At 42.1% G+C, this 21,215-nt stretch overlaps 1 protein-coding gene across 1 annotated transcript; it reads left to right on the top strand.

The window, feature by feature from the left end:
- The first annotated feature begins 13,599 nt into the window (after nucleotides 1-13,599).
- Nucleotides 13,600-19,818, top strand: IL26 (interleukin 26). Its single transcript, XM_086743052.1, has 5 exons — nucleotides 13,600-13,770; nucleotides 14,154-14,210; nucleotides 15,645-15,776; nucleotides 19,581-19,646; nucleotides 19,732-19,818. Exons 1-5 carry the CDS (start codon nucleotides 13,600-13,602, stop codon nucleotides 19,816-19,818), a joined length of 513 nt encoding a protein of 170 aa, XP_086599178.1.
- Nucleotides 19,819-21,215: the final 1,397 nt, after the last annotated feature.

The raw sequence follows: 21,215 nt of genomic DNA, 5'->3' as shown, positions 1-21,215 counted from the left end.
AAATGTTTCATTCTGGCATTCTCTAAAGAAAATATTTCCATTTTATGCTTCACAATAGTGTTTTGGTGCTAGAATTTTAGGTACATTTTCTTTCAAAACTTGAAAAGAGATTTGAAAGTAAACTGAACTGTTTCATTTTGAGTCGGACAAGTGCTTTGGGCTGACCCAAAACTAATTTTTTTTTGTTTAATTTTTCGGTTGGGTCACCAAAGAGAAACTCCGTTGTTCATGCAATTCTCATTTCCGTTGCCTTAATTTCCTTTCCTCACTCTGCCTCCAAGTCATGGACTATTTGTGATTTCCAGAGGTCCTGTTAGGGAAGACACCTGCTCCACATCCTTTATTGGATGTGGACATCTCCATTGTAGAGGCTGGAGGACCTCTTCCTGAGCAAAAATTGACAGAGATGCCTTCTGCCAAATTTGCATTTCATTGTCTCTTCCTTCCCTTTGCCTACATTAAGTGACGTGAACAGGCACTTTTTTTTTTGCTATGTAGGTAATAATAAAATATTTAAACTACCTCTGAAACTTCATATTGTGAAGACAGGGGAACGCAAAGCACAAATAGAAGTTTCCACATCCTGCTGAGTAAGTATTGGTGACAGTTTAAGAAATGTCTCTTAAATATGCTCCATGGAGTGTTACTCGGTTAGAGGATTTACATATTCAGTGTCTGAATGCATACTCCTTATGTGACATAGAATAATAGAGGGTTGATATTCCCAATTTGCTGCTGGGAGTATAAGCTAGACAATGCAAAGGACTGAAGCTATCCCGATAGTAAACCAGTGGCATGTGATTATGTCAGCCCGTGCTTCAAAGCACAATTAGTGAAACAATTAGCTGCTTTGAAGAAGGTAAGGACTGCATTGAACAACAGTAAATGCCTGATAACCTTTTCAGTCACAGCCATCATCAATACCCAAGGGATATTTGTAAAATCGGTGTAATCTGGAGCAGAACTGGCCTGCTAATGTGAAGCAGGACTGACTGACAGTCAACCACAGGCTTACAAATGATGCTGCCAGGAAGAAGTTAAAGACCGTGCAAAGAAGAAAAACCAACAATGCAGTTCTGTGGGACTCAGAGTATTTTTGGCAACCCTCTACCCAATGACATGTTACATAAAATAACATATTTAGGATGGAAAGTAATGCAATCTTTCAGGGGATCCAGACCAGGATTCTATGCTGTTCAAGAATTTAGTAGGAAGTCTTATTTGGGTGAGATAAATCACAAAATAGAAACGATGCTAAGACTGATGGCATTTCTGGGGCTACACATGCTTGTTAACACATACCAGTTTGTAACACCTTTTCCTTGGTTAACACGTGGCTGTAGACCTTGTCAGATGTACTGTATGAATTTCACTACTAGCAAAAGTGTTAAACAACTAAGTAAGTGAAAAGATTTCTTCTGAAGCCTAGGAAATCACTCTATCTGCTTAACCTTTGAATTCCAAATCTCTGCCCAAATTCACAGATATCAATTGCTGTAATTTAATCTGGAATTCACTGATGAATGATTTAGAAAATAAGGTATTTCTACATCTTTCCTCCTCTAAGGAGAAATAAAAAAAAAATAATTTTGTGAATTTTCCATTTATCTTCAGCAAATTAACCCATGAGACCCAAATGGAGACATTATGTCAGTATGAAGGATCAAGGCACAGCATTAAATATTTCCAGGATCAGGACATTTTTCTTCTCTGGGCTTGAATAAAGAGAAAGGGCGAATCTTCTAAACTAAAAACATTTTCTGTTTTGCTCAGAGCAAAAAGAACGGAAAGATTTTGAAAAGAAACAGGCCAAAAATATTGTCTTTGACTAGCTGACTTGAAACTGTGGTATGGTTGTTTCTGCAAGAACCAGTAAGGTTCCACAGAAGAGAGAAGGAAAACTCCTATTGACTTCAAAGTGTATAAGATCAGGCTTGTAGTTTGTGCATATATCAAGTTAATTATATCACAAAGAAAAGGTGAAAGATTTCTATACAGACGTTAAGATGGAAGTGATGAATTGGACTGCTTGGATGAAAGGCTTGTTCCAGAAAGTCCAGTGTATTCACACTGATTTGGGAAGCCGAGGTTCTAAAATAAAGATTAGACACTGCTTGTGATTATAGTGACCTTTTTTTTTTTTTGTTGATCTAAAACTATCCAGGCTTTGTCTTAGGTTAATACTTCTTATCAAATACGCCTCTGAAATTTCTGATTTGACCAACCTTTCTCCTTTAGCAGTTATCCTTTATAATGTGACTCTTGCCAGTCTTGAATAGCAGAAGAAAATTCAGATTATATATATTTTTTTTCATATTTTATCACAAAAAAAAGGGTAACTGAGATTTTAGGTAGATAATCCCAGATTTAGGGATTATCAACTTTGATGCTCATTTTTACTCTGGTGACTCAAAACCAGAGAATACTTGTTTGTAAAGCACAGCATTTGGCAAGCAATATGATTATTTTGTAGACATTAACTTGTCAACTTCAACACTGTGATCCATTACTCCTGCATGTAACAGAGGTTTCATTAAGTTTAGACGAGCATCTTCGTTTGATGGGACCCATATGTGTCTCAGAAAATGCAAGACGGTTATTTGCACATGAAATATCTGCTTTAACTCAATGTGAGGTTGAAGCCTCCAAAACAGGGAGCAGCTCAACCTTGGCATAGTGCTTTTGTTTTTACTCTGTCAATGATTCAGTTGTTACATGACAAGGACTTCTGGGCAGTGACTGGGAATACAAAACAAACCAGTGACCAAGACTCCAATTGTGCAAATTGGTAAAACACAACAATTTTTCCTCATTTTGATAATAACCTTGTATAAGTCAACTGCCCTAGCTTTGGTGCCAGAAAACTAGCTAACAAACTCTGAGGTTCTGCCCACAGGTCCCTGCCGAGCCTGTCTCTAGTTCTGTCAGCAGCAAGGATGTTAGGTAGATGAAGGGAGGTGTCCTCTGAGGGTCCAGTCCCCTCCATCAGCCCTGGATGATGAGCACAGACTCAGACATCCAGCCCACAGTTGTCTTTGGTTGGTCATGACAAGTCCCTGGCATGGACTTCATGGTGTTATTTTGAGTCAAACCACCAGCAAGAGAAAGAAGCAGAAACAAGCAGCTTTGTTTATGCCATTTTACTTTGGAAACCTTTTGGCAGTAAGAATTTAAATTTAGATTTAATTTTTCACTTCTTAACTGTTTTCCATTGGCACTTTTTACACTACTTGCAGTTACAAACTTCAGTTTATGCTGGTAACCTAGTGACATTGGAAATGAATAAATAATAAAGAACGTGTTTTAGATGAGATAAACATGGGAGGTTTCTCTGAAAATAGGAAGAAGGGAGCAACTCATCTTTTCTACACTTCTGAAAAGTAAAACAGAGAGTTTCTTAGAGTTGCAGAATGAAGTTTTGGCGGGGAGGGTTAGGTTTATGCTGTAACCTCATAATCAGAACCGAGATAAGAGAGAGGTTGCAGATTGATAAATTATCTCCTGTTCTTTACTGTGTGGTTACAGGAGTGTGTGATAAATAAAATGTTTGTTTTTCAGAACTGACAGATTAGTAAAAACAAACCTCAGTATGTTCAGAGGTTTGGGCAAATATTTTAGACCTAGGATACTTTTCAAGGTTTGCCTGCAAGTTTTGAAACAGGTTGGCTGAACAGCAAGGCAGAGAGAGGCTTCAGGGAGACCTTACAGCGGTCTTCCAGTACCTCAAGGGGGCCTACAAGAAAGATGGGGAGAGACTCTTCAGCAGGGCCTGTTGTGACAGGGCAATGGTTTCAATATAGAGGGAGGTAGATTTAGATTAGATACGAGGAAAAAAATTTTTGCACTGAGGGTGTAGAACACTGGAACAGGTTGCCCAGAGAGGTGGTGGCTGCCCCATCCCTGGAAACGTTCAAGGCCAGGTTGGATGAGGCTCTGAGCAACCTGATCTAGTGGGGGATGTCCCTGCTTTTTGCGGGGGGGTTGGACTAGATGACCTTTGAAGGTCCCTTCCAACCCTAGCCATTCTATGATTTTGTATTCTATGATCTGTCCTATAAGCCCATTTTAGGTACTGGAATCATAGAATCATAGAATGGTTAGGAAGACTGCTATAATATCTCCCTAGAGCTTTCTGTTCTCCAGACTGAACAACCCCAAGTCTCTCAGCCTGTCCTCACAGGAGAGGTGTTTCAGCCCTCTGATCATCTTCATGGCACTGCTCTGGACTTGCTCCACATCCTTCTTATGTTGGGGGCTCCAGAGCTGGGTGCAGTACTCCAGGTGGGGTCTCATGAGAGTGGAAAAGAAGGGCAGAATCACCTCCCTCTACCTGCTGGCCACCCTTCTTTTGATGCTGCCCCGTATGCAGAGCAGCCCTGCAGGGAAGGACTTGCAGGTAGTGGTGCACCAGTGCTGTAACCCTGCCATAGAAGGCCACCAAATTGATCAGGCACTATTTGCCCTTAGAGAAGCCGTGTTGGCTGTTAGCAACCATCTCCTTATTTTCTATGTGCCTTAGCATGGTTTCCAGGAGAATCTGCTCCATGACTTTCCCAGGCACAGTGGTGAGACTGACCAGCCTGCAGTTCGCCAGGTCTTCCTTGTTTCCCTTTTTAAAAATGGAGGTTATGTTTCCTCTTTTCCAGTTATTGGGAACCTCACCAGACTGCCATGACTTCTCAAATATGATAGACAGCAGCTTGTCAACTTCCTCCAATAGTTCCCTCAGGACCCATGGATGCATCTCATCATGGCCCGTGGGCTTAGATGGTCTTGAACCTGCATTTCTCCTACAGTGGGCAGTTTTTCATTCTCCCAGTCCCTGCTTTTGCCTTCTGCAACTTGAGCAATGTGGGTAGAGCCTTTGCTGGCAAAGGCTGAGAAAAAAAAGTCATTGAGTACCTCAACCTTCTCCATGTCCCAGGTAACCAGGTCTCCCATTTTCTTCTGGAGAGGGCCCACATTCTCCCTGGACTTCCTTTTATCCCTGATGTACCTAAATAAGCTTTTCTTGTTGACCTTGATGTCCCTGGCCAGATTTAATTCTGTGAAGGCTTTAGCCTTCCTTACCTGATCCATGACTGCTCAGACAACCTCTCTGTAATGTTCCCAGGATTCTTGTCCTTTTTTCTACCCTCTTTAGGCTTTCTTTTTTTTTTTTTTTTCCCCAGCTCTAGGAGCTCCTTGTTCATCCATGCAGGCCTCCTGGCGTTCTTGCCCGACTTCCTCTTTGTCGGAATGCATCGCTCCAGAGCTTGGAGCAGGTGCTGCTTGAATATCAACCAGCTTTCCTGGGTTCCTCTTCCCTCCAGAGCTTTATCTCATGACTCTTTACCTGGCAGATCCCTGAAGAGGCCAAAGTCTGCTCTCCTGAAATCCAGGGTAGAGAGCTTGCTGCACGCTCTCCTCGCTGCCCTAAGGATCTTGAACTACACCATCTCATGGTCACTGCAACCAAGGCCTTTGAGCTCCACATTCTGCACCAGGCCCTCCTTGCTAGTGAGAACAAGGTCTAGCATAGCACCTCTCCTCATTGACTCCTCTATCACTTGCAGGAGGAAGTTGTCATCCACACATTCCAGGAACCTCCTGGATTGCTTGTGCCCTGCTGTGGTGTCCTTCCACAGATATCGGGGTGGTTAAAATCCCCCATGAGGACCAGGGCTTGTGACCATGAGGCTGCTCTTATCTGTCTATAGAGGGCCTCATCTACTCAGTCCTGCTGGTGAGGTGGCCCCCCACCTGACCAGTAGCAGACCCCCACTGTAATGTCACCTGTCCCTGCCCTCCCTTTAATCCTGACCCATAAGCTCTCTATCAGTTCCCCATCCATCCCCAGATGGAGCTCCATGCACTCCAGCTGGTTGCTGACATAGAGGGTGACACTCCTTCCTGGTCTCCCCTGCCTGTCCTTCCTAAAGAGCCTATATCCCTCTATTCCAATGCTGCGGTCATAGGAGCCATCCCACGATGTCTCCATTATGCCAACAACGGTTATAGCCATGCAGGCGTGCACAGACGTCTTCTCTAGCAGAAAAGTCCCAGATATGATCATATCTGATAATTGAATAAGTAAATGTTACACTAAAAATGCCCCTACTGATAAGATTCATTGAAAGTGTCACTTCACAGCAAAGGCAGACACACCATGAGAAGCAGAGGAGTCTGGAGACAATGGAGGGGCTGTTGAATGAGAGCTGGGGAGATGGGGAGATGGCACCATATCAGCAATCTCTGACGGAAGCTCACAGACTTCTCAGGGCTTGAGGACTACTTCCAAGGGAAAAATAACTGAAAAAATAATTTGTTTCTCACACAACTTTACATTAGTAACACAGTTGCCTCTGAGAAGTCTGCTTAATTTATGTCTTCAATAATGTCCTTTTCCAACACCAAGAAATCTTTTTGGGATCGAGGCTGTAGTTTCTGCAGCTTCACAATATTCTAGCCCAACTCCCAGTTGATGTTACTCACAGAGCTGTACAGGTACCCTTGGCATGGCCAAGAGACTCAGGGATGTCCTGAGTTAAGAGAACAGATGGGAAAAACCTTTAAAAATTAAATTTAAAAAGAGAAGCAAGCCAGAAAAAAATCAGAGGGAGAGAAAAAAATGAAAAGTGGTGCACAAAGATAGAAGGGAAGAGAAGCATTTCAGCAGAAGAGTAGTGCTGTGCAAACTGACCCACTTCTGCCAGCCTAGCGGCTGTGGGCATCCTCCTCCCACAGAACTGGGCCCAGGTTTCCATTCAGTTTGCTTTTTCCTTTCATAATTTTAGTACAATCTTTTAATAAAGCCATGATGAAATTACAGGGGAAAGCAAGTCACAGACTCATGAGCACTCCTCCGTGTCGCAAGAGAAAACCAAGAGTTTGGAACAGCTGCCTGCCTGTACGGGCAAGCTGAGCTGCCTGTTATTGCCAAGCACATATGTACACTCTGCAGTAATAACGCTGTACAGGGATTTCCTAGTGTGACTTTGGTGGTAGCAGACGAACTTTTCTAAAGAATCTAAGGACTGAATCATTGTTGTTAAGTGAAATCACTTGACTGGTTGATGGAAACAATTTGAATACGCTGGAAGACTTTTTCGTATCTCTTTTTTTTTCATAATCTCTTTTCTCGAATAGTGGTCTACTCATCAGACTACAAGAACGTGAGTAATAGAGGCTATATACATAAACGTTTTATGTCAAATTCAGCACCTTGTCTAGCCATGAAGTGATTAATGATTTTAATTACACAGTTGAAGACATTTGAAGATATTCAGGGAGTGCTGAGCGTTCTTGCAAAGTAGCTAATTTTTGGCCATAAAAATTACTACTTTAAAAACGAACTCTTGTGTATTTTCTGTGCACAGAGAGACAATTTTAGTTTTAATAACTTGGCGATTTCAAACTGGACTCTGAATATCCTCTGTAATCTGTCTCTGAAAAGACTGAATGTGCTGAGACCTTCCTATCAGACAACTGAATTAAAACTATCTTTACAGACAATTGGCCATCTGTCACCAAACTGAAACACAAAACCAGGCCAGTAGCACAGAGAGATCCACCAGTTGAACCAGTCTATGCCATTTCTTGAAGACGAGAGGAGATTAACAATATGTTTATAGCAATTCACATTTGAGGTTACTCAAAATATGTTAGTCATAAAGTGCAAAGAGATGCAAATGCCCAGAGGAAATGTAATTGGGTTTGGGTTTTGGCTTTTTTTTTTTTCGGTTTGGTTTGTCTTCTTCGTCTAGGTTTGAGTCTGACTTCTGCTTTACTTAATGCCTTAAGATTTTTATGAAGTTTGTCTAAGGCACAGAGTGAAAAAACTCTGAGTGTGGTGGATATGTGTCCTTGGTGGTGGAGGGTGGCAGAGATAATTAAGGGACTGGGTCATCTTTGATCTGAGGAAAGGCAGCGAGAGTTGGGACTGATCAGCCTGGAGAAGAGAAGGATCAGGGAGATCTTAGCAATGTGTGTAAATTCCTGAGGAGAGGGAGCAAAGAAGAGAGCCAGGCTCCTCCCAGTGGTGCCCATAACAGGCAACAGACACAAATTAAAATGCGTGAAATTCCATCTGAACACAGTAAGACAGTTTTTCACTGTGAGGGTGACCAAACATTGGCACAGGTTCTGGCACACCAGAAAGGTTGTGGAATCCCATCTTCGGAGATACTAAAAACCTGACGGGACACAACCCTGGGCAACTGGCTCTACATGGCCCTGCTTGAGCAGGAAGGTTGGACAAAATGACCTCCAGAGGCCCCTTCCAACCTCAACCTTTGTTTGTCCTCAACAAAGGCAACTGAGGAGTGCCTGGATAGGCACCATATAGTGTGGATGTGTCATGGGACACACCATCCCCTACACCAAGTGTAGTGGTTTCACAGTTAGGGATGAGAAGGGCACCAGATTGATATCCAGTCCTAGGCATCCAATGTTTTAGCTTTCTTTACACTGTGTCAATTTCAGTTATGTAGGGTGTTTTCCTAACCAGAGTGATGTATGTACAATATCTAAGCAGGAGCTGCCAGTACCACCTGTTCATGCTATTCTGTTGTTCCCTTGCCTTTTATGACTATTAAGGCTGATGGCAGTGAATCCTTGGGTGCCTATGTGGTTAGTTTGCATGGCTAATTTAGGTACCCGTGTCTGAAAAATTGGCCCATAATTGTTCAGTAATTGCACAAAATCTATAGCAGCTCCAAAGGTTCCTATTACAAGAATAGAAGGTTACAAGAAACAACGTTTAAACACTGGTGGGTATTTTATGCTTACCTATGTGCCTATGTTCATTACAACCATGTTCAGAAAATTGCAGAATCAGTTTTGGATGCTGGGAGCTGCTCTGCTCCAAACTTCTCCCTCCAATGGAGGCACTAGGGTATCTCAATTTTTTACTTCCTACAGTAGTATTGTCACTCTCAGTTTTTTGAAAACCTCACTAGGCTTCGTTGTTACTCATCAAATCACATTTCTGAGCACAAATACTGTAGCTCTTAATGTAGACCTACTATTTTTCAGATGACTGAAGTGAATTAAACAGGATAAAGGAACAAAAGAAATAGTAAAGAATAGTCTTAAGAGACAGCATAACACTAGCAGCAGCTAAGCAAATATGAGTAACATTTATAGGAAATACACGACTAATTTAGTTCTAGTTATACTAACAGGAAATAAAATAAACAGAAAACGTGAAAGATGAGAAGATTCAGAAATAAGAAACTAGATGAAGCTTTTTATGGATGGAGACCAGAAAGCCAATTAAGCTACAAAACAACAAATAGATACAATTTTTTACTGTAAATAGACTAACGGAACTTTGCAGAAGTGGTAGATGTATCCGTTCTATATAGATCAAGAGAATTTAATATTGATAATGTCTACTGAACTTCTATAAATCAAGACAATTCCATGGTTCATAATAAGATGGTGAAGAAAGGATCCAGGCAGGTGGTCTTATGCACTCATGTGGAACATAAGTCACATGCACCCTTCTTTGAAACTTAGTCCCTAGCCAGGGTAAGTCAGGCAAAATTTTATTCTCTGATAAAAGTTGTCTACTCTATTAGTTTATCTTATTGTTTCTTTTCTTAGCTATTTCTTTTCTCCTTCATTCTCATGATCATAAACTTTACATATTTTGTACCAATGTAACACGTGAACTTAGCATGTGTTACCAGCATTGTATTGTTCCTTAAGTATTCGTTGACAGTGTACATCTAAAATTTTCCATATGGAGAGAGCCCATTTACTTTTGGGGTAGGCTCCTTGAACTCCTGTGGTTCCCAGCCTAGGTCTGGAAGTCAACATGCTTGGTGGTGTGTTTTGTTGTTGTCCTCAGACTGGCTCTGCATATATCCAGCCCATAAAAAGCTTTGCAGATATTTTCAGTCTTCATTGCTAAGAGGGCTGGAGTCCCTGAATTAATTTCTTGCTCTGCTTCATATAACTTTAAAATACCGAATAATGCCAATTCTTTGTTATTCTATATTATTTATACCATAATTATGTCTGAGTGCCAAAGTGCCACTAAAATCCAGTGTACAAAACTCTACATGAGACCCTAAAAGAAAAGACCATCTTTCTTCGGAACAAGTAACAGATGAGAAAGTTGAAAAACACTGGGTATTCTCTGACTAAGTAAGCATAACAAAAAAGGTGGAAATGTAACCAATTTTACAGGATCAGATATTAAATGGTACCCGCCACCCTTCTATGATAGGAGAGATAGGAAAGCCTTATTTCCTTTAGAAAGAAAAAGTCACCATGCATCTACATCCACCTGCATCCTTTTACACTAGTCAGTTGAAAAGTTAGCCAATTCAGTAAGATGTTTGTTGATTCACGAGTGGAGGTCTTGAGCCCAACGCAACGATGTCACTTATACAGCATTCTAAGCGTGGTGGGAAGAGCTCACAGAACAGACAAAATGAAACTTGTGGGCTCAAGGGTTTTCCAGCAACATCAGAAGTTTCAGAGATGTTGAAAATTATTTATTTTCTTGTGAAAAGCCATTACAGACTGGCTACATGACCCATTTATTCTATTTAGAAGAAAACTGTTGACCAGGGAGTACCACATCTTGGGGAACCCAAGGCAGTTTTGCATTCTGACTCTACTCTTGCTATCGCCTGAGATCCTCTTCTAGGAACAAACTAAGAGTAAGTGGCTCATCTGCTGTCCACATACCTTTTATTCTCAGATTTGGTGCACCTCCTCTGGCAAGCCTGACAGCATTTAGAGAGTTTAAGTAAAGACCACAGTTCAAATGAGCACTAAAATGAACATAGGACCTCATGTGTCCATCATTTCCACTTTCCTAAACTCTAAGCTCTCCTTCCCTTGTTGGTTTGCTTTGTCCTTGGACCTCATCAGCACTTCAGTGCTGGTAAAGCTACTAGGATGTATGGATGGTCCTGTGGTAAAATGCATTTCCCAGAGCTGTTACAGGTGGGATCCTTGAAGCTGGATGTCAGTCCAGCTTGGCCTGGAGGCTGCATGCATGGCTGTTTGTGTAAATGGCCAGTGGGATCAAAGCTAGGTGGATTTATTATCCAGCTCATCTCACCCTTCTTCCTCCCAAAGCCAGCTCATGCCCCTGGCATGGGCGCACTGGTGGTGCCATAGAGGGGCATGCAGCTCTGCCACTGGCTCTGGCAGCTCAGGTTGAATGGTATCAATTGTAGTTTAAGTAATTTTCTCTGATCTGTTTAAGCCCTTCTGTTTTGCTCTCAAAACACTAACGGAGTAATAAACTCTGTCCTGGCTGAACATGTCAAGAGCTTGTTTTTATGTTCAACAAAAATGTTATCACTATAGGCTGAAGTATTGTCAGGCTGGACAAAAAACTCTTTCTCCCTCTTCTTTCATACACCTCAACCAGTCCCAGCAGTCTTGACATTTGACTCTGTGTCGGTTTTATTTAGTGAGCGGGGGCTGCAGTGGCAGCTTCTGCAAGAAGCTACTAGAAGTTTCCCCTTTGTCCCATGGAGTCGTCCGGGCCTAGGCTGGCCAGGGCTGAACCAGTTGGTGATGGAATGTTCCCCAATAATGCTCCTGTGATAATGTATTTAAGAACAGGAAAAACAATTTAAAAAAGGAAGAAGATGTGAAGAAGCTGAAGTGGGGCAGAGAGGCAGGAGAGGGGGAGGCGCGAGCCTTGTGGGCCTTACGGCCCTCACCCTCTGTCCTCCTGCCAGGCGGTTGTCTGGGCCTGACTCAGCCCAGCCCGGCTGCAAGAAGTGGAGAGGAGATGAGATGGATGATGTGAAGAGAACCTGAGAGGCGTCTGCCTGCTGGTTGTGAAAAATTTCTTGTGAGAGGAACGGCTGCAGACACCAAGGTCAGTGAAGAAGGAGAGGGAGGAGTAATGCGGCTCCTGGCCAAGATTCCTCTGCAGTCTGTGGTGAGGACCATCGTGGAGCAGGTTGTCCCCCTTCAGCCCATGGAGGTCCAGAGAGGAGCAGAGATACACCTGCAGCCCATGGAGGACCCCACGCCAGGGCAGGTGGATTCCTGAAGGAGGCTGTGGCCTGTGGAGGGCCCACTGGGACAGCTGTTCTGGAGAGACTGCACCCTGTGGAAAAAGGACCCACTCCAGATGAATTCATGAAGGACTGTGACATATGGGTGGGACCCCTTGCTGGAGCAGGGGAGGAATGTGAGGAGTTCTTCCCCCGAGGAGGAACGAGCAGTGTAAAGTGATGTGTGATGAACTGACCATAACCCTGATCCTCTCTTTCTGCCTGTGCTGCTTTGGGGGGAAAGGAGGCAGAGATAACTGAAATTAAGTTAAGCTCGGGAAGAGGGAGGGGTTGGAGGAAGTTATTTTGTTCTCTTTCTCATTATCCTGCTTTGGTTTTAATAATAAATAAATAGTTTTCCCCAAGTCAAATCTGTTTTGCCTGTAATGGTAACTTCAATGATGTCTCCCTGTCCTTATCTCAAACCTCGAGCCTTTTTATTGTATTATCTCTCCCTGATTCCCTCAGAGGGTGGGAGGAGTGAGTAAGAGACTGTGTAGCTTGGTTCCGAGTAGGGCTGAACTATGACAGACTCACATCCTTCCCTGACTTAACAGCCTCACATTGCTGGTATCACTTCAGCGTTTCCAGGTCTACCCTTGGTGTGATGTTCCTAGCATGTCTGGAGTGGTACCTGAAAAATCCTGAGCATTTGGCTGTCTCAGAAACAGGCCAGAGACATAAACTGTCCAATAGCTGTTTGAGCAACTCCATAAAAGAGTGACTGTCTGACTCTATGATTTTACTTTTACCACATCCATAGTGGATATGCTGGGACCTTGCACATTTTTTCCCAGTGCCTGTGGCTCTCAGTGGGCTCATGTGGCAACTTGACAGCCAGGCATGCCCCGGCTCTTGAACAAGGCCCTCCCTGGAGCCCTCCCTTTTACGTTAAACAGTCTGCTGCTTCTACTGGGGTAAATCTTACCCTGGCAAAAGACTAATTACAGAGATTAAAATAGGTAACAAACTCCTTTGCTACTAACTGCTGTACCCTTGAAATAAAACACTTCTCAAAGACTGGAGAGGGAAGTTTTAAAAGCAGTGCAGTCCAACTTCCTTACACATAACAGATTTTCTAATGTTTCTTAGGGTAAATCAGCAAAGATTCTTTTCTCTGTGGGACATTAACTTTCAAAAAAGTGCTGCCATGATATTTTGTGGAAAAATAAAAAAAAAATTCACACATTTGGTATACTTCGTTAGGAAACTAAACTAACCAGCTCAACTGCTTTTTCCTCACTTGACCACCACTTAAATGAAAGAAGACTTCTCACATGGGAGGGAAGTTCTTCTTTCTTGGAAACCTTGACCCTGCTGCCAGTAAATATGGAGATATCGTTTAGAAAAACGTCACAGATTATTGTGGTCAAATTTGTTGAAAGTGGAGCAAGATGTATAAAAAAGCACAGCAACAATACTGATCAGCCAGCACACGAGCAATAGGTTATCTACATAGGCATCTCAGTGCAGAAGCTGTTTCGAGGGTTAACGAAATTAGGTTAACCTCTGTCATCTAACCAGTCTTGCTGTGTCACATACACTGCTGTGACTGTAGAGGCAAGAAGATTTGGGAGCGAAGATGAAAGTATATTCTATTTTCAAATCTGGGCATTTTTTAGTTCTGCTTTGTCTTTTCACTGTGGAAGGCAAAAAGTCACCTACAGGAAAGCATACCTGCCGAAAAGGACTCCTCTCCCAAGTGACAGAGAACCTGTATATCAAGGCAACTAGTTTAAAATCATCTGTTCCTGTAAGTTGATCCCACCAGTTGAAAAGTTTATTTTATTTACAGATGCTTCTTTACCAGCTTCATTACTCAGCACCTGGAAACTTTAATAAGTTGAATGATCTCTACAGTCCTGAGAAATTGGGTAATGATGCTACTCCTTTTGTAAAGATGGGCAAAAAGAAGACGCACAGAAAATTGGAGTGAGTTTGCCAAAGAGTTTGCCACAGAAGAAGTTTGCAGCTAGGCTGGGATTCGAACACATATTTGCTGACTCCTCATCCTACATCTGAATAAGATGATGGTGATGATTGTTATTACTACTAAGTTTTGTACGAACTAGACTTAATACTCTCTCTCCCTTTCTCTCCTTAGGTTAATTAACACTAGCACATTATGTTTTACAGAAGGATCTCATCAAGAACACAAGACTGCTTAAAAAGACAACAAAAATGCTGTTTATGGTAAGATTTATACTACTGCTTTTCCATTTTCTTGCTTTGATTTTCCTTTGGTCCGTAGACATATGAAAGTGTGATCAAAAGGAATGACAGCTGACACAAAAGCCACTTGTGTTTAATTGGGAAGGACATTATATTTATGAAAGCCATACATTTAAGGAAGTCCTCTGCTTAGAGGAAGAGTGTTGTCTGTGCCCCATAGAAAGGGATTTTCCTCTGGGACATGAGGTGAGGGTTGAGCATGGTAGGGGAGAAAGAGGTGGATTTGAAAAGCCTGGCTGGAGGCATATTTCTCTAGGAAGTGTTTGCAGTGGTGCTCTGCCAGGAGACTTGAGGGTAAAGGTTTTTGCTGTGTCGGGGAGGAGCGTGCTTGTGGTAGCACTTGCTCCTCCTGTGAGTGCTTGGATGTGTACAATCCTCCCTAGCAAATCTTTCCAAGCACCAGCCCATTCACATGAAGGCCAGGGTCACAGTCGCTGTTCCAGCAGCTGAGATATCTTCTGCTGAGGGCGTGTGGTACCACGGATAGCCCAGGGATGCTGCAGAGCAGCCAGGACACCCAAGTTGCTGCTTTCGGCTTTGATCTCTGCGGTTGCACTGGAAGAGGGAGATCAGAGTTCCCCAGTGTGATTCAGCATGACGGTGAGACACTAAACTTGGGGTGCCTATCTGTAAGCGACTACAAGTGTGTGAGACATCTTAGTCAGTTTATCCTTCAGTAGAGACCTACTGACCTTTGAACTCCCCTGGATCTCATCTATTACCTTGGGATTGAAGGCTTCTCGCTTGTCTGTGGGACCTACACATGGATACCTGCATTCGGATGTCTTAATCTGCAGCTGCATTACCCTCCTGGTGGTAATTTCACATCTGATACTTGGTTCCATTGCCTAAAAATAGGCATATAGACATTTGGAATACCTTTGGGTATCCAAGAGATCTCACAGGCCAGGCAGATATGACACAGGGTGTACAGGATGACTGTTCTCTTCTGGAGCAGCAGTTGGGGATGGGTGGGATACCCTACAGTGTCTTGAGTAGCATGGGACACTGATGCGGAGGAATGGAAAAATGACACCGACAACGACTTCTACAACTTGGACAAGATGGTTTGACTTAACCCACCAATTTATCATCCATTTATTCTTTGTTTGTTAAATAGATTTGTTGCTGTCACTTCTGTTTGTGGTTGGTTCTACCAATACTCCTTTGACTGCCAGCACAGCATCCTCCCACCTTTCCTTCAGAAACCACAGGGGTACATTGAGCTGTTTAAAAAAAAAAAGGAAGCAATTCAATGGCATACTAAAATTAATGAAAATGTTTTTATTCATTGTACGCTTTCTAAACATGCACAGTTTTACAAGCCTGAAGTTTTAGGCTGAGGTTTACTTGTAAGGTTTTCATTTGGCAGCTCTTTACCTGCTTTGTTTACAGACAAACTGCAATGTTCGAGATCAACTCCTCTCCTTCTACGTGAAAAATGTTTTCAGTCATCTTGGAGTCAGAAGTGACAAGTTTTACATTATTAGTGCCTTCCAGGTCTTGCAAGCAAACATGAATGCCTGTGTGAGTATATTCCTGAGAGCCAAACTAACTTTGTCCAACTGAAGAGGTTAGGGAAGGGCTTCATCACAGTTTTTCTGCAGACAGAGAGGGTGATTCAGAGTCACAGTGTGCCCCACGTTACAGAGGACTCAACCTCCCGAGGGCTTCCCCACTGGGGCCGGGGAAGTTTGACACCACTCATTTCCTCCCAGAGTGAGCTTGTGGGAAGTGGGCAAGGTGGTGGAGATACCATGGAGACAAGCCACTTCTCTGCTGATGATGTCGACTTGTGCTGTGCTCTCGGCACCAAAGCTGCAAAGAGACAGTAATCACAGGGAGAAATGTGGCTCCAGCAGTGTGACACTGGTTATGCTTTCCTCTTCAACAGCGTACCCACTGGACCTGCGTAATCTTTACTCACATGTCATCTCTGCTCCTGCATACTAAATTTTGAACGAACTGGTGGTGTCTCATGAGTAAGCAGGGATCTGCAATTATAAAGCACATTGGTTCAGCTTCCGTATGTTGGCTACGCCCGCAGTTGGAGCAGGTTGTCAGGGAGTGATGCTGCCCACTGGCAAAATGTCCCTTGAGTGGATCCAGGTGTGCTGGGGAAGAGTCATTTTTACCAACACCATGTCATCACCCCACCCTGTGAATAACAACAGGACAGCACTTAAAGCACAATTTTGCCCATGCAAATATGCATACTAACATATTTTGATGCTAAGACAACACTGTCACTTATGGGTCATTTCTCTTCTCATCTTATTTTTAATATAATGATGCATAACAACAGAGTGTGCTTTAAAACTTCATGTCCTATGGCTATGTTTTTTTTTTTCTCACCTAAACCTGCAGTCCTCACAGGTCACAGTGTCCCAAAAAGTGGAGGGTGACTTAGAGTGAAATATAGCCATGGATATCGAGGCAAACTCTGTAATTTTTAAAAGTGAGGGCAAGATAAGAAGTCAATTAAATGTTAAGGAATTAAAACTTTGTCTAATCTGAATTGTATGGTAGCATGAAAGAAGAGGACGTTGGTTCTATGTGTGCATAAATATTTGCAATGCAAAAACAAGCAGCTTCAGAGATGTCTTTGCAGTGCTATAGCTCAGAACACAACCGGAGTGTTTGTGTAATGCAAAAAGATTCAAACCTAAATGGGAGAAAACTCCGCCAGCTTTCAGGTTCTGCTTTTAAAACCATACTAAACAGTTGCCATTTACAGTCATTATTCACAGCATTCAACACACTGCTGTAGTTATCTGTGTCTGTCAAAATTCCAGATATTGTATGCTATCATACACTTTACAGTGATTTCACTCTTGTCTGGAAAAGCAGTTACACCCTGTAAGTGCCAGTACAGAGTGAGGAGTTCAGACTGTCAACTGTGACTGAATTCAGAACATCAGTTATTCTGAAATACCATCAGTGACTGGAGCTTGCTATATAACTTAGTAATACATTTGCTTCTGTGCTGTATGGAGACAAAATGATGTAGATCTCAAAGCTCCAGCATTCTTTTTCTTTCAAAATTAGTGCCAGTGTTTTATCAAACACAAGTCTAAATATAACAATTTACATTTCTGGATCTTAAAAAATACTGGTAGGAAATACTTCCTCTGGTAGTAGGAAAACAGCAGCTCTTTGAGAAATGACAACTTGTCATGATTTTCTAGGGGACATCTCATTTCTGGAAACTAACATTTTAAAAAGTAATTGTATTTGTTGAAACTCATCAATATAAAACCGTGTGAAAGAATAATAGAAACTGTGAACAGAATGAAAGTAATAGATCCTTTACTAATACTAATTTTGTGATTTCTCCATCATATTATTCCTTAATAAATTAGAAACCTCATTAATCCATCTACGTAAGTTCTTTAAATTTTATTATCTAGTTGAGTTATAAGATGTTTATGAGAAGGGATTTCCACTATGCCAACATACTTACGTAATGAATTTGTTACCTTTCAAGGATAGTTCTTTTACAATTGAGGGAAACAGTGATACCTTTATATACATACCCACCTTAGATCCTTTCATAAACTCAGGCTCTAATTCAGCCAGCTAGAGGCATACATACTGTTTAAAAATCCTAAAATTTTTTTCTCCAAACTATTTCCAAAGGCTTTGTAGTATATTGTTATGATTCTCACCCAGCTAGTTCTTGGTTTTAGCCAAACAATGAAATATTAATATATTTTCCAATTATTTAGGAGCTCGAGTCCTGTTTTTCAAAAACACGTAGATACTAATACAACGTTGCCAAGAACAGTATGAAGCTGACTCTGAGGACAGACAGATGTTCCTACATCACCAGCAGATTAGGAAAGTTTTTTCTTATTTAAGCGGAGTGCACAACAGCAATATTTTCACTACAGGATTTTTAATCATTGCTCTATCATCACAGGCAGAGCTTGTAGACCTCTAGCAGAGATTGCAGCATTGCTTGCAATGAGCAAGCTTACCTGCTTACTCATTTGTTTACTTGCTCTTTATGCAGGAAGGACGGAGTTTGTAATGTGTATTGCCACTCAAGCCAACATAGTCTTTTAAGGTCAGTTCTGCTACCAACTGATTTCTGTGGAAATCTGCATCATACAAGCTGCCCTTAGGAAAAAAAAAAAAGCCCCAAATCAGAACAAACTGCTCTAGTTAGAAGACTTTTAAAGGTTGCTTTTATTTACACTTTCATCCTGCAAGTTGGCTTTAAGAAGCACAAAAGGTGACTTGAAAGAAAAAAATATTTGTTGCTTCTTTTAAAAACCTCTGTGCAAGGTAGAAAAAAAACCCCATCCATTTCAGTGGAGTCACTTCTTTTCATATGAGTTGAGGACCCTTGCCTTTTGCCTTTTCAAACATGTTGTCCTTATTTGTAGATGGGAAAACATCAGATTTTCCACTTTTTCCTGAAAAAATGATTCTCCGCCTTGCAAAGCCCGGAAAGCTGGGGACTCAGCAAGCCATGCTACTCAGAAAGCTCAGCCAAGCAGCTCCAAAAATCTCAACTAGGCCAGTTTTGGCCAACCCGCTGTGCCCCGGCTGGCTGGGTTAAACCCAGGGTGCAGCCTTCGAGTCCTATAGGATCAAGTGATTGATGCTTTCCTTCCTAAAACTGGCTTCCAACTCAAATCTTGCAGTGGTAACAGAGTCTTGTGTCTCTGATATCACAGTCGGGTGTGTAGAGGAATGTCAGAACCTGCAAGTAAGACATTGTTGGCTGATTTCAGCAGGATGTCTTGCAGTTGGGGCGAGTCTTGCTGGCAAAACTCCCAGTGATCTTAATGGAAAACTTAACTTGACAAAATCGTGCAAGGTTAGCCTCTAATTAGCCAGACAGTTGGGGAATGGGCAGGAAAATGGGAGGAAGCATAAATTAACTTTATAAGCATATTTGGAGGTCTTGCAGAAACATGCAAAATTGCCCTCTGTGTTTTGCAAAGGTCTTTGGTCCTCAGCCTCTCCTTCTCTGAAATTCAGAGTTAAAGGGCCTTGAATCTTAGAGCTAGGCTGCACTGTACAGAAGCTGTAACTGCAACCAATGTAAAGATTTCTGAGATGAATAGGAAGCCTTTAATAAGAAGACCTAGTGGAACTCATATTACAATTTGTTTGTGCTGTGAACTCAGCTTTCTGGGAAGCACATAGGTAAAATAACACATTAGTAGTAGGGGGAGGTGCTGACGCAATGCTGAGTTCATACCTTTTACCCGTAGTCCTATGGTGCCACACTGTGGGTTGGACTCTTCCTCACCACTATGTCTTTACATTAGCACCTTTGCTGCAACAAGCTCTTTTGATTTCTTCTCATCCCTTCAGCTTCCATGTGCTCCATCCACAAGGTTAACTTCTCCTGTCAGAAAGTTAAAGAAAAAGTTTCTCAAGGTAAGAGCAGGAGGTGCTGGCTCCAAGCTGCACTGTTCAAGGGCTGCGGGCATTTTATTTTCCAACATCTTTATCTTCTTGATAGCTTGGAGAGAAGGGAATCTACAAAGCCATCCATGAGCTGGATATTCTCCTTCCCTGGATTCAGGCCTACATACAAACCATTGTGTGAAGAATGAGGAAGCGACAGACAACACATCACTTCTGTGCTAAGAACAGATCCTTACCCAAAAGGCCTGAAAATCAATGCAGAGTCAGATGTACAGCAGACCTGGCAGTAACTCTGTCCCACTGAAGGAGAGCCTCTGTGATACAGTGGTATAAAGAGGGATTTTCAAGAGCTTGCGTGGTTGGCTTAGCATAGCAGCAACGCCTGTCCTGCAGTACAGGAGCAGTCTTTGGAGTAGTTACAGCATGATGATATACTTCTGGTCCTGCCTGCCTGCCAGCTGCTTTGCAGGCAGCCAGCAGACACATTGCACGAGTGTAACTTGAAAATTGCTGCTGTGTGGATCAGGCACAATGTCCCATGCACCATGGGCATGATCTAGCCTTGCCTTGTGCCATCCCGTGTGATTACAATTCAAAGCAATGAGGACCACTTTTGAAAATCCCTCCCCTAAGCTACACTTCTTTTTTTTTGTTGTTACTAGAGCTATATAACAGTATACACAAGCTGTTCTACATATAAGTAAGAAAATAAATTATATACTGCTTATCATTATTATTAATTTAAGTTAATACTGATATCTAATAAACAGACTTCAATTAATGTTGAAACTTTGGTCTATAACTTGTGCGTGACCTTCAGATGTCACATGTTCTACATAAGATCACACAATGCAGAAAACAAAATAAATAAATAGTCTTTGACTAGGCTTGCAAAATGGCTTGAAAGAGATTCATGGGAATGATGGTACTAGTTTCCAAAATATCTTTCATATAGTACAGAATGAAGATGGAGTTCTAGTTTTCTCAGTTTTTTAGAGAATGACCAGAAGAAACTATCTAGGTGATGAAAATATTCCCAATCTGTATGTTTGCACTTCCATCACAGTGACATTCTGCAAAATTTCTGATCTCATGGCACTAGTATGTTAAGGGCATTGAATACATTGACGTGCTGAGACCGAAGAACCTGAGTCAGTTCCTTCTCTGCGTTGCGGCCTTCTGCAGCCCAGGGGTGGTGGTTGGTCTCTAACACATGATCTTTTGATTCCAGGGTCCAACTACATGTACTCTTTAAATAGGCTATGGTAAGCACACTTTCATTTTTATTCCTTCAGGAACCACTCAGAAACTCTCTGAAATCTCCACACAGATGGCAGCTAGAGCACTAGGAGGCAGCTTGGCTATCCCCACTCCTGAACTCATGAAAGAGTCATTGCTGCTGCTTGTGGGCTGTTGATCTTCATCCAGATGAGTTATTAGTGGCTGGTGAGTGTTGAGGAGAAAGAGTATCACCTGTTCTTTAAACTTGCAAATCACTGCCCAGCATCCTGGAGGGAAGAAAGCATGAAGCTATAAGTAAATCCAGATTCTGTTTGGAACAGAGCTAGCTGCTAGCCC

Source organism: Chlamydotis macqueenii, chromosome 1 (genome assembly GCF_036417535.1).
Source record: "Chlamydotis macqueenii isolate bChlMac1 chromosome 1, bChlMac1.mat, whole genome shotgun sequence".
NCBI lineage: Eukaryota > Metazoa > Chordata > Aves > Otidiformes > Otididae > Chlamydotis > Chlamydotis macqueenii.
The sequence above is the reverse complement of the archived record's forward strand: the minus strand, read 5'-3'. Positions and strand labels throughout refer to the sequence as shown.

Bases quoted from the DNA above. Each gene is read 5' to 3' on its own strand.
- IL26 (XM_086743052.1), top strand. From the start codon at position 13,600: ATGAAAGTATATTCTATTTTCAAATCTGGGCATTTTTTAGTTCTGCTT. The intron at 15,777-19,580 runs GTGAGTATATTC...TCATCCCTTCAG, and splicing joins AAGCAAACATGAATGCCTGT to CTTCCATGTGCTCCATCCAC. The intron at 19,647-19,731 runs GTAAGAGCAGGA...TCTTCTTGATAG, and splicing joins TAAAGAAAAAGTTTCTCAAG to CTTGGAGAGAAGGGAATCTA.